The 14,174-nt window shown below is 38.5% G+C and overlaps 2 protein-coding genes across 2 annotated transcripts in view; one reads left to right on the top strand and one right to left on the bottom strand.

Moving 5' to 3' along the window:
• The window catches only part of TTLL7 (tubulin tyrosine ligase like 7), a gene marked incomplete at both ends in the record, with an annotated part of 81,737 nt that overhangs the window by 52,142 nt on the left and 15,421 nt on the right, over positions 1-14,174 (bottom strand). Inside the window, 3 exons of the mRNA XM_084244301.1 lie at positions 4,199-4,357; positions 6,936-7,100; positions 11,422-11,638. Coding sequence (XP_084100427.1) covers positions 4,199-4,357; positions 6,936-7,100; positions 11,422-11,638 — 541 coding nt within the window. The remainder of the gene's footprint in view (positions 1-4,198; positions 4,358-6,935; positions 7,101-11,421; positions 11,639-14,174) is intronic.
• LOC311176498 (large ribosomal subunit protein eL20-like) lies at positions 1,763-2,502 on the top strand (the record flags this gene model as incomplete). The annotated part of the gene is made up of 1 exon (XM_084242064.1): positions 1,763-2,502. One exon carries the CDS (start codon positions 1,763-1,765, stop codon positions 2,291-2,293), a length of 531 nt encoding a protein of 176 aa, XP_084098190.1. The 3' UTR covers positions 2,294-2,502.

Here is a 14,174-nt window from a genome sequence, read left to right as displayed (position 1 = left end):
CTGCACTCAGGCCAACCCACTGCACAAGCACATGGGTCGGGGATCCAAACTCTACATTCGGCTTGGGCTCCACCTCAAGCCACGTTCCCCACCGGTCCCCCAAGGACAGGTTCCTCAGCAACTCACCCTCACTCGACAACGAGCAGGGCATCACCCACAGGTGATTTTACGAGACTCACAGGTCTTCAGCATACTCAGGCTGCTTAACAGCCACTCAGGGCTTCCCAAACTTAGCTTTAGCACCAGATTTTGCCTTCTCAGTTGGCTTTTCTCCTCTGCCTGGCTGCTGGGCATACACAGGCTGCTTCTGGCCATCAAGGCCTACTGGCCACCCCCAGATTCCCATCTCCTGGGGTTTACAAATGAAACTGTTCCACCCCCAGGGTCCCAAAAACATATGAACCTGCAAGTTCCTCTGCCAACTCCATTAGTCCATCAGGCCTCTCCCTGCATCAGCACTGACAAGCTCCGAATCATAGTCCTCTTTTCACCGATGATTCTGCTGCCTCAGGAGTCATTGGCTGGTCCTCTCGGGCATCTCCTCCTCCAGCTGAGGTCTGGTCCCTCAGTTCCCGGACGGTGTCCACCTTCTAAGGCACCATGGCGCCTCCAGCGTCATCACAGTCAAACACAGTCTGTTACTCTTAGTCCCTCCAGGTCTTCGGAGGGCTCCAATACCCGTCTGCATGGATCATCCTGCTGACTTACGCCAATTGTACAATTACGCCAACTGTAAGGGCAGGAAGGACCACAGTGCAGGTTTTCTGATCCCATGCAGACCAGGTGAAGGAGTCAGAGTCCTCAGTGGTTTTTTGCAGGCTTTTTATTGGGATTTACCAGGTACACAGCAGGCAGGGGTGCTGGGGGCTGGGAGGCTGGCAGTCCTCCCAGCCCCCAGCAAGTCCTCACTCTGTCTGGGCTCTCTGGTATTCTCTCTGCTTCTCGGCTTCTCTTTTGGCTTCTACTGGCGTTCCTGTGACACCGCCCTTAAAAAGCAGTCTCAGCCCAGGTGAATCCTATCTACATCTGCCCACACCCTATTCCAGGTGCCCGCCATCAGGCATGCATTCAGGATCTCAAGGATCCATCATCTATCCCGATGGCGGGAGGGCAGAAAAGCCTGACATTTTTCCTTACCCTACAGAGCTAAAAACAGAAAAGACTGATTGCAGATAAAATAGTAAATCTAAAGAAGAAACTGTCACATGAAAAGGCCTGCACTGGCTTCCTAGACCAAGCTCAATGAGCCTGTGTGGAGGCGTCCCCTTCACCAGCAAGAATTCATAGCAAGGTGTCTGAGAATTAAACTCAGTTCTGACACTATCTATGCAGAAAGAGCATCAGATTCTACATACTAAGGAAGGGCACTGTAGGGTAAGGTAAAAGGTATCAGGCTTTTCTGCCCTCCCGCCATCAGGATAGATGAGGGAACCCTGTGATCCTGAATGCATGCCTGATGGCGGGCACCTGGAGTAGGGTGTGGGCATAGGTAGATGGGATTCACCTGGGCTAAGACTGGGCTTTTTAAGGGTGGCATCACAGGGACGCCAGTAGAAGCCGAAAGAGAAGCCGAGAAAGAAGCAGCAGAAGCCGAGAGAGAGAAGTAGAGAGAGCGCCAGAGAGCCCAGACAGAGTGAGGATTTGCTGGGGGCTGGGAGTATTGCCAGCCTCCCAGCCCCCAGCACCCCTGCCTGCCGTATACCTGGTAATTCCCATAAAAACCTGCAAAACCATGTGTGGCGGCAAGCATGGCGAGGACGCCATGAAGGCCTCGGGAACACTGCGAGAGTACAAGGTGGTGGGGCGCTGCCTGCCCACCCCCAAATGCCACACACCACCCCTCTACCGAATGAGGATCTTTGCGCCTAATCACGTTGTCACTAAGTCGTGCTTTTGGTACTTCGTGTCTCAGTTGAAGAAGATGAAGAAGTCTTCAGGAGAAATTGTCTACTGTGGGCAGATGTTCGAGAAATCCCCTCTGCGAGTGAAGAACTTTGGCATCTGGCTTCGCTATGACTCCCGCAGTGGCACCCACAATATGTACCGAGAGTACCTAGACCTGATCACCGCGGGTGCGGTCACCCAGTGCTACCGAGATATGGGTGCCCGACACCGTGCCCAGGCCCACTCCATCCAGATCATGAAGGTGGAGGAGATAGCTGCAAGAAAATGCCGCCGGCCAGCAGTCAAGCAGTTCCACAACTCGAAGATCAAGTTCCCACTGCCCCACCGGGTTCTGCGTGGCCAGCACAAACCACGCTTCACCACCAAGAGGCCCAACACCTTCTTTTAGATGCAAGGCCTGCAAGGCCCTCTCCATCTTGGCTCTGCACAAATAAAGTCCTGGGAAACCCAGGTGCTCACCAAAAAAAAAAAAAAAACAAAAAACCCTGCAAAACCACTGAAGACTCCGATTCCTCCTTTACCCGGTCAGTCTGCTGGATCATATAAAACCTGCTCAGTGGTCCTTCCTACCTTAAAGGCTCTTTCCCAAGAATGCCCTCTACTTCATATGCTGACCACAAGCTCAGGTGATCCCCTGGGCTTCTGACCAACCAGCTACAGACTGAAGATGCTCACTACTTTCTTCTGAGACTTCAGGTGCCACTCCCAAACACATTAAGTGTGCTTCGAGCAGCTGGTTGTAAACCAGAGGACACCATCCTGAGATTCAATTCCTTTTCTAGAGGGGTTCACAGAACCCAGGAAACACATTTATGCAGCAGAAGCCCTGGGGACATGAGGTGGTCCTACCTGAGAATTCATGCCACTGGGTTAGGTATTACTGACTAATAACCCAATTGGAATCTCTTTTTGGACATTTTGGAGGCGAGACACACTGAAGACAGGGAAGCTGTGGTCCTAAAACCCAAGCACAGGAAAGACTATCCAGAATTCTTAAGCTGAGAAAGTAGTGGAGAAAGTAAGTGGCAAATTAGCAAAAGAGATCCACACATACAGTTAAAACTCCTAGCCTAGAAAAACATTCAAGAGTTAATTGGGATAATAATATCAAATGCGTGTTTCTGTTCCAATACCAAACTCTTTTAATTATTATGGCTTTGTAGTATAGCTTGAAGTTTGGAAGTGTGATACCTCTTCTCTCCTTTGTTTTCATCAGTAGGGCTTTGGCTATTCGTGGCTTTTTGTGGTTCCATATGATTTTCATCAGTATTTGTTCTATTTCTTTGAAGAATCACTGAGATTTTCATTGGAATAGCATTGAATCTGTATATTGCTTTTGGTAGGATGGCCATTTTAATTTTTTTGATTCTTTTTTCTTTTTTTTAAAGATTTATTTATTTATGTATACAAGAGCTGGGGTACAGGCTAAAGGTATGGGGGGTGAGAAGATTCACCAGAGACAGAGTGGGGAACAGAACAGGCAGACTGACTGAAACACACTGCTGGGAGCAGCGGGCGAGACAGGAGAGGTCTGCTGCACCATGTGGGTTGCTCCCTGGCTAGCCAGGGATCGAACTCTTGCGGCAGAGGCTGCAGACAGCTTCTTAGGTTGCATTTTAACCCCTTGCGCCACCAGGGAGGACCCCAGGAGGGTCATTTTAATAATGTTAATTCTTCCAATCCATGAGCAGGGGATCAAGAAGATGTGGTATATATACACAATGGAATATTATTCAGCAATCAAAAAAGATAAACTCATGACATTTGCAGCAATGTGGATGGAACTAGAAGGAATTATGCTCAGTGAAATAAGCCAGAAGGAAAAAGAACAATATTGGATGGTTTCACTTACAGCAGGAATATAGGGGAACCAAATAAGACATCAGTGTAAAAAAATAATAACAGTACAAAACACAACAAAGCAAAATGGACAATTATAAATCAGAGACATACTGCAGGGAAGGAGGTGGGAGAGAGATCAAAGGGAGGGAGGGAGGGGCACGGGATTGAGGTGATGGTGCACGGGTGCATTGGTGAAGGAAACAAACATTGTTTAAAAATGAACAATGATGTAATTTTTTTAAAAAAATAATTAAAATAAAGAATATCAAATGCATTGATCCATTCTTAGGACTGATTTGATCCCTGACTATTTATTCTCTTCCTTCCACATGCTCTATCCAAGCCTCTTTCAGCTCAATGAGACAACATGCGAAGCACACATTTAAAAAACATCTGTTTTAATACACAAGCCCAATGATAACTTCTCTTTCTTCCTAAAGAAATATCTTACCTCCAGAAGCCATGGCTTTAGTTTTCTATCCAACAAAATATCAAATCCCAGGACTTCAAAGCACACACTTTCACTTCCTGGAGGCTGACCAGGTCTACACATTCGATACGCGTGCAGGACATGAGGTTCCGCTACAATCAGAGTCTTTACCACCAGTTCCTAGGAGAATTATGAGTTATTTTAAAAAATGTGAAGATGCATTATCTGTGTGTATCTCATTTACATATTGGAAATAAGGCCTAGACTTACAAACTGGTGTCCTGACCAAGATCATAAAGCTCTAAGGCAGCCAGACCCACGGCTGCTCTAACTTCATTTCATCCAGCACTTCCTCTGCCCAATACACTCTAACCACACTCTCTTTCTCTGGGCCCTGTACTAACTGGCCCTCTCCTGGACACACTTCTCTTAATAGTCCCACATCTGGTTACATCCCAGCCTCCATTCTCACCGCATCATGCTCATAGCATAGAGCCAGCCGATCTTTCTTTGGTGGATGCTCCTTGTCTATTTTATATGCAACCCCTCTCCTAATTCCTGTAAACAGCAACTGGCATTTAGTAGCTGCTCAAAAACATTTGTGAACAGATAAGTAAAGTTGAAGTTGATAAACATGGTTTCTAATTGTTCTATAAGGATAGGATCATAGACTCTTCTCAGAAACCATGAAGTGGCTAGTGGAGGCAGGGAGAAAAAATGCCAAGGAAGGTTAACTATTTCACAAACAACATTCAGAACCTCTACTCAGACCAAGACTGAAAGCGTTAGGAGTCAAGATCTAAGAGAGTTTCCTTGCTCAGTAATGATTTTGTATGTTTGTCTGAGATGAGAGTACTGTCAATTAAAGAACCAGCTAGTAAATATTCGATACATCACATAATACTACTAGGGTAAATTACACATGCTAATTTTTTAAATTGGTTTACCCAAGTATAATCTGTAGGCTTTGGAAAAGAAGTCTCACTGGGTTTCACTTAAAATATATTGTCTTTTTAACCCCATCTACAGGTATAGGCAACATAGCAGAAGAGTTAAGAACTTGGCTCTAAAATCACACTTTCTGGATTTACTCCTGCCTTTGCTACTTCAGTGATATGTCAACCTCAGTTGTGCTGGTTACATCTTACATGTCACATTTTCCCCCAAACTTAAGCTGGCAAAAGTAATAATACCTGCTGCAAAAGATTTATTTTTTTGGCATGCATCTGCTCTTTAATGTTTTCCTACGATATATTAATAAAATAGGCTTTATGTAAAACTCTTAGCACAGTGCCTAGAACACAGTAAATCTTCAATAACTGTTAGCAACTTTATGACTACTATAGTTATAGTTATTCCATCATTTCTCCAAAACTCCATTTCCATGTAATATCAAGCACAAAACATTTTCTACCTGATGGGAACAATATTCATTACATGGGAGAGAGCAAAAAAAAAAAAAAAAGACAGAAATGGAGCTGTTACTAGGAATCCAAACCAGATCACAATGGGGATAAATATCATAGATGCTCTGAGGGATTGTTCTCAAGATTATTTTCAAAAAAACAAATTCACAGTGAAAGCACTGAAGAGTAGGAGGAGAAAAGGTAAAATCTTGGCAAATAAATGTGTGTGTGAACAAGACATATGGGGGGAAAAGTGATTATTAATAGACCCTGAGTTACAAATTTGGGTTTTTTCTACAGAAAAACAACACACTTTGAAGCATTTAAAGGCAAGATCACAGGTATATGTGAAAATTAGGAGTGATATAAGGAACGAGAAATCAAATTCCACTAATATATTTGAGAAATTTCAACACATCGATTGGTTTGCAATAGGATTTGAAGATTTTTACCTAAAGTATACAGAAAGCATTTCATAAGTGATTCTTTTTAATCTTCATGCCCAGATTTTCTATTAATTTCCTATTCATTCCTGATAAGCACACACCTTTGCTGCATAGTAAGTAGGTACTGAATGTTAGTTTTCATAATGGACAATAGCAATTTAGAAAATTACCTCCAAAACAGAGGTCACTGAAAAATAATCTTAAGTCAATTTCATGAAATTTCCAAACTATGAGAATAAGATAAAAACTTACTGCAAGATTGCCTACTCCACCTACTTATTCTCTTTTTATATTATCCTTGGGTTTACCTTAAATAGCTACCTTTATAAGTATGCAATTCTTTTTTAAATATTTATTTATTTATGCATAGATGAACTGGAGTGGAGGCCAAAGGTTCGGGTCATGAGAAGATTCACCAGAGATAGAGTGGGGTGCAGAACTGGCAGATTTACTGAAATACACTGCTGAGGGGAGCAGCAGGCAAGACAGGAGAGGTCTGCTGCACCATGTGGGTTAGCTCCCTGGCTGGGATTGAATTCAGGCCATAGAAGTGATAGCGCTGAAACTTAACCTCTAGGTCACCAGGGAGGCCCTTCAATATATTTTTTTAATTCTAAATCCTCATGAGTTTTTCACAAAAAAAAAAACATATGTGTCAACTTGGACTACTTATTACTGTTCTCATGCCACTATGACTTGACATAAGCTTTCGCCTAGAATTACCCCTCTCCACTTCTAAGCAGTTAGAATCCCACTTCAAGCAGAATGAATCCATCACAAGTTCCATGTCCTTCATGAAAACACTACTAACCTACCCAATCTAAAGTAAACTGTTTAAAATATTTGACAACCCTTTGAATTAATCTCCGGAAAGACAATTATAATTGTGGAAAAGTAAAATCTTACTGAAATATCACTCCAAAACTTAGCAACATCATGCTCATTTGCTTGCAGAAATTCTGTAAACCATTTGATGGAACGTTTGCTGCCTTTGTTTTCAGTTTCATCCCTTTCAAAATGCTCGTTGTGCTTGTTCACAGAGTAGTTTGTTAGATGCATGTATAACTGGGTCTGTAACAAGTGAGATCCAAAGTTGTTACCACCTATGACTATTGAACTATGAGGTTTCACAGAAAAGAAAGCACCCAAAGACAAAAGACAATATTCAAGTTTAAAATAACAGACCGGCAATTTCAAAATTATTTAGATTCCAAATAAAATAGAATGTACATTTCCCTTAAAAAGACTGAGAATGCAGTTATCTACAGAATTATTTATTATTCAAAATACACTTACCATAAAAAAGACTAAAATAATGAAAGCAAATAAATGAAAATCTAAAACTACATATTTCTAAATAAGAAAAATGCTCTAAGTTTATTTTTGTTAGTTTGATTGTTTTTTAGTGTTTCTGATTATCTACATTTTTCATCCCAGTTTGTTTTGGCAAAGGAATTTTCTGAGATAGCATTCCATGTCTTTTCATAGAAAAATAAAAAGTGAAAGCTCAAGTAAGAAACATAAATCAAGAGGCAGGACTACCAAACATAACCTTTGCCCTCTCCAACATGGACTGGGAAGCCACACAAACTCCCATACAAGACAGAGAGTGCTTGAGAGTCAGCAGACAGACGCATCATGGCACGCTGTGCAGATGTCCAAATGGCTCACGGGTTCAGTGCTCCACGTTGGGCCTATTAGGTCATAAGTCTCTTTATTTTCTTATGTTTGTTGATACTGCTTCCCCCAAATAAACTTGAAGAAGAATCCGAAATTTAAAACTTCTTATAGTTGTCAATTATGGCTCCATATCAATCTAGCAAAAACAATCATCTGGTCTATAGCCTACCATCAGAATCTTTCTATTAGAAATTACATTGATGCATCACGATGAACATATATTTTATGTGCATGGTTATTATTTTGCTAATAACAAAGTATCTTTACATGCTATTTTACTTTCACTGCAGTTACTTAGGTCTCACAGTACTGAAATCTCTGAAGTAATAGAATTGATCATTTTAGTTACTTGCTTTTTAATAATCCATGAGCCCACCACTAATCAAGAATTCATTTTTTTACTCATTAAATATTTAAGGAGTATCAACTATCAGCAGAATTCTGCGCTGGGAACTGGGGATACAAATACGAACAAGACAGACATACTCCCTACCTTCATGAGACTTAGAAAAAGCTTTAAATGAGGTGATATTTAAAAGAAAGTGCATGAAATTTATGCTTGTCTAATTTTAACTGCTTGATTTAAAGAAGAAAGAAATTAATCAAAGTATAACATCCTCTAGATTCCCAAATACAAGTCTTTTTAATGTTAAAAAAAAACTAGAAAATAATTATTTGAGGAACTCTCCATCTGGCAAGAATTTCTTAAAATAATAATAGAAATAAAAACACTAGCTATGGTAGTGAAGAAGTAAATAAATGGAACTTTGTCTTTAAAAAAAAAATTAACTTTGTAAGTAGGATTGGAAATTCCACAGTTTCACATCTACCTTGACAAAAATTCCCTTCTAAACAGATCACTGCCAGTTGGCTGCTTGCCATAAGGAAAAGTGAAGGCAGATATGAAACATAAAGCAACCTGCAAAGGATAAAAAGGATATATCCATTCTCCACCCTATTTTCAGCAAATAGGCTCAATATAAAGTATTTGCAAGACTTTTGAAGAATTGGTCAACCAATATATGTAGCAAAAAAAAAATGTCTATAACATTTTGATATCTAAAATTCTCTTTTGCTCTCCTTAAAGCTTATTAGCATTTAATTATTATAGGTAAAAATGAGTTAATTGCAAAATACTTGTTCGCTATTTAAAAAATTGGAAACAGGAGGAAGGAAAAAAAAACACAAGAGTCTGTAATCCAAAACAACCAATTATAGCATTTTGGTTTATTTATTCCAGCCTTGTTTTCTTAAACTTACCTTTTACATAATTGTGGTCTCAGTTTAGATAAAACTTTGTGTTTCACTTTTTTTCATATATTTTTCTAGGAATTTGATCATGAAATTTTAGAGATTTGAGGAACATTGATACTTATACAGGAAAAAAATTTAAGAGATTATGTAATTCAAGAGCAGTTGGCAAAGTGAAACCTAGAGACCACTTTCCAAACTCCCAATCTCTCCTTGTGATTGCCTAAGTGATTGCTTAAATGTACTGAAGCAAATTACATACACATAACTTAAGATACTAGATCAAATTACTTTTTCACCTAAATAAGTTTCTTGCCCACTCCAATTATTTTAATTATAACCTATGAGCTGACAAGTCCCAAATTATGCCTGTAGCTCAGAGCTCTGAATTCAACCTATACTGCATATCCAAATGTCAATGGTATCAGATTCAGAGGCCACACAGACATGTCAAACCAAACACATCAGCTGTCTGCAAAACCTTTAATAGCTCCTGCATTCCCCATCATAGTGAATAACACCCCATCCATTCAAAGGCCTGTGCCAAAAAATTTGACTTTTATATTTAATCTCTCTCCCTAGCTCTTACTCTACAAATCCAACTTGTTGGTTTGTGATGATATTGTTATCCATGATTATCTTAAGCATATCTTAAATATATCTTCTTACTCTTAGTCCAGCCCTAATGCCATTACATCAGATTAAGTTATCCTTCCTCTCACATGTGCTCAGACTATATAATACAGCCACTGGCCTCCCTTACTCAGTGGTTCCCATCCATAGTCACTCCCATCTCACATTGTCCACACTACAGAAAAGGTGACTTATTTAATACACAGAACTCATTTCTTCTTTCCTTTATTTAAAACTTTTCAATGTTTCCCTCCTTCTTGGGTTAAATTTTAGACTTGATTTATAAAACCCTGAAAGACATGGCTTCTCAAATTCTCCATCCTCACCTCTGAACACCCACCCATTTCTAGTCTGCGCTGAACTTGTCTGCCAGTTCCACACAGAGCTTGCTCCTCATACCTCCAGGCTCTTCTTCTGTCTGAAGCTCCACCCTACCCCAATCCACACCATCCCCAACCTGGCTAACTCCTCATTATTCAGATTTCACCTTACAAACTCCCTCTCTCTAACCTTTATCTCCAAGTGGGATAGATTCCCCTGCTATGCACTGCCATAGCACCCTCAGTTTCCATCACACTTACCATAGAGTATTATAATTGCTTATTTTATTTTCTGCCTCCCCACTAGACTGTTGCTTCTGTCAGGTCAAGTACTGTATCTGTCTTGGGTCACTGTTTTTTCCAAAACCAGCACAATGCCTAGAACGCAGTAGAGTTCAAACATTACTTGGTGATTGAATAGATCCACACCAAATGATTCTTTCTTTTATCTTCCTTTCCTGCAAAAACTTTTCACAGTTCCCTTACTCTTCCTTTGCCAGGTTTATAATATTTTCAGTTATTGAAGATAGCAAATTTATGATTAGTCATTATTTAATTCTGAAAATATAACTTTTAATGAGGTTAATTATGCACATATAGGTAGGATTTCGACAAAATGGGAAATAATTTTCACTATGATTAATAGATCCAAAAATAGGGTTAAAGGTTAACTAAAATTTCAAGTATGGATGATAAATTAGTTTGTCTTTCGTAAACTATAAATTATACTTGATGACTTTCACAATAGTTTCACTTTCATGAACTAAAAATTACAGTTTTGGCTTTCATAATCACTTGATTATGTGACATAATATGTCACAATTATACAAAGGAAATCTTAATGAAAAAATATCTACAAAAAGCTCCATGTGATAGACTTAAAATATACACTGGAACTGTCAATTATGTATTTATTTCACATCTTTATACTACTACTCCTCTTTTGTTCCAGAAAAAATTAATAACTCTACTTCCTCTAACTGGCTTTTCCTGTTTCATATACTTTCTCCCACATTTTAGATGTTTAAGCTTTACCTGAGAAATACAAATAGCAAGAAGATATTCAAATACTGACTCCTCCACGAGGATCTAAACACAACTATCCCTGCACTCAACTCCACAGCACTTGACCGGTAACTTTTTAGTGGCATGTTATCTGTGACTTATATTTCTATATAGGTCATTTCTATACATAACCACCGCATACAAATATACTCTGACATCCACTTCCATAGAGGGACACTGCATGTACATGTTGTGTGCTCTGAAATCCAGTCTTGTGTTTACAGCACCAGAGGTGATGTCTTGATTACCATTCCCAAAGCAGATACCATTTTTTTCTTTCTAATTTTCACAAAGTTATCTAGAAGCAATCTTGTTTATACAAGTCTTGTATAAAAACCTGAAAGGAGGGACTGTGATATAATCTTTATATAAATAATGGGTGCTTTAAAAAGTAGGTTTTGAACAAATTAATAAAATCATAGATTCTGTCTGGTGTCACTTACCAAATTGGACTCATTAGGTGGAATATACTTCTCAGTTCCCATTCGCACAAGTCCATCATGGTAGAGAAATATTTTTAGTGGATCACACGATGTTACCAATATATAAATTCGTAAATCAAATTTGTAACCTTCCATTAGGAAAGGCTTTTCAATATATTCTTGAACAATCAAATGATCCTGAGATGGAAGTTTGTCACCATTTCTTATCAAAGAAATCCTAAGTTTAAAGGAAAGAATTAAAGAATAATTTGATATGGAAGCAAGATTTACAGTTACAGATAAAACTCAAGAGGAAAAAAGAAGGAGTAAGGAACTCCAAAAGTGTGTCCCTCCATAAAAGCAATGATTAGCAAAATGAAATTGATAGAATCAACTATTTTGGAACTTTGGGAACCAACCAAAAGCTCGCAACCACCAGTACTTAATCAGAAAATCAAAGCAAACAAATAAAAGTCCTCAGCTGATTCAGTATAAAAGAGCTTTGTGGCATTTTAATATACTCTGGTCCTGTCCCCAAGCCCCCCAGCTCAGCAGTGGTCTGGAACAACAGCAGGTAAACATAGCAGTTCTGGAAAGAGCAGAATGGGCCTTATTCTTGCAGTTGCTTTTTCTGACCTGATTAGTGGCTCCCTGAAAGACCTGAAAGGACATAACTTTTATCTTGCAAAAACAGAAACTATCGCAGTGCTTATGTGGCTACTTAGGTGGCAATTTTTTTAAAACATGCAAATGGTTAGTCACTGCTGCCCAGGGCAAAAAAATAACAAGGAAACCAATATAATAACTAAAAGGACTGGAAAGAAAAAGTGAGGAGTGAGACTCTTTGAGGAATAAGAGCTTTGAAGAGCTCTGATATATTTGTGAGCTAAACTCATGCCCAGGGCTAAGCCTATGCTAAGGAAAAATCTGAGAAGGCCCTAAGTTCTTACTGCTGGATAACAATCAGGTTCTGCAAATGCAAGAAACGAAGATTAAGGCAGAACTGTAACCTGCCTGCCTGCCTGCCTGCCAAAGCACACACATACACACACACAGATGTTGTGACTGCTAAAGCACACATAAAATCTCCTGTAAGGCACAGGAAATTTTGTTATTGTTCCAAGAGTTTAAGAAAATTTCTGTCCAAGTATCAGCTGACTACTGAGCTAACAGAACAAGAAATGCTATGGCCACACACAATAAACAATATAGAATTTACAAAATGATTTCAGAAAGGTCAACAAACAATGACAACAAGAAGCAGCAACAAAAACTATAGAAGGGGGAATATCTGGTTTCCAGAGACAAAATATTATAATGTCCAGTTTTTCAACAAAAACTTGTATGTTATGCAAAGAAAAAGTATAACCCATACACAGAAAATTATCAATAGAAACTGTCCCTGAGGAAACCCAGACATTGGGTCTAAGGAATAGACCTTTTAAATCAACTATTTTTAATTTGTTCAGAGAGCTAATGGAAACCATATCTAAATGGAAGATTTAGGAATGTAGAAAAAGAATCAGCAAATAAGAAGATAGATCAAGTGCAATGAACTAATCTGAGAGAAAGAAAGAAAAGTAAACTGAGTTTAAGAGTTCTGTGGGATACCATCAAGAATATCAGTATATACATAATGGGAGTCCCAAAAGGAAAGGAGAGACTAAAAGGAACAGAATAAATATTTCAAGAATCAATGGCTAGAAATTTTCCAGTTTGGTGAAAAACATTAGTCTACATTCCAAGAAAAGTTATGAAAGCTGCGTAGAATAAATTCAAAGTGATCCCCATTGAGACATATTGTAGTCGAACTATCAAAAGCAAAACAAAGAGAGAATTCTGAAAGTAACAACACTGAATCTACTAATCAAGCCCAAGGGGTCCTCAATAAGATAAACAGCTGGTTTCTCAACAGAAACAATAGAGGCCAAAAGGTAGTGAAAGGATATATTCAAAAGGCTGACCAAAAAAAAAAAAAAAAAAAAAGCCATTAACAATGAATTCTATACCTGGCAAAACTATTAAAAATTAAAGAAGAAATTCACAGATATACACAAACTGAGCTTCTTCCTAATATAGCTGGTCTAGAAGAAATACTAAAAATAATTCTTCAAACTGAAATAAGAGGACACTAGGCCTTTTCAAATAACACAAATAAATAACTGTAAAGGTGACTTCATAAATATATAATCACTATTAGTGTCATCTAGGTTAGTACTCCTCATTTTTCCTGTATTATTTAAAATACAATTGCATAAAACAAAAATTATAAATCTATGTTGATGATCACAACATGTATATAGATGAAATCTGCAATAATTACAATATACAAGGACGAAGAATTATATAGGAGCAGGCAGTTTTTTGTTATTAAGTTGATAAATAATGCAAACTAGATTGCTATAAATTGAAATGCTAATTGTATTCCCATGGTAACCATTTAAAAAAATCAAAAATAAACAAAAAAGAAATTAAATACATTAAAAAATTATTCAACACACAAAAGGGCAGAAAATGGAGGAATTGTGGAATTAAAATTACGTAAAACATTGAAAATGAAAAGCAAAAAGCATTAAGTACAAATGAGTTAAGTCTCTAAGTTAAAGAACAGGATTTGGCAAATGTATTTAAAAAAACATGGTCCAACTATATGAGATTCATTTTATATTCAAAGAATCACATAGACGTAAACAGATGGGTGACATATTCCATGAAAATAGTAATCAAAACAGAATTTGTGCAGCTATGGAATAGCCATACTACCATCTTATTAT

Source organism: Talpa europaea (assembly GCF_964194135.1).
Source record: "Talpa europaea genome assembly, chromosome: 9".
In the NCBI taxonomy this organism is placed as follows: Eukaryota; Metazoa; Chordata; class Mammalia; order Eulipotyphla; family Talpidae; genus Talpa; species Talpa europaea.
This window is presented reverse-complemented; position numbering and strand designations above follow the sequence as displayed.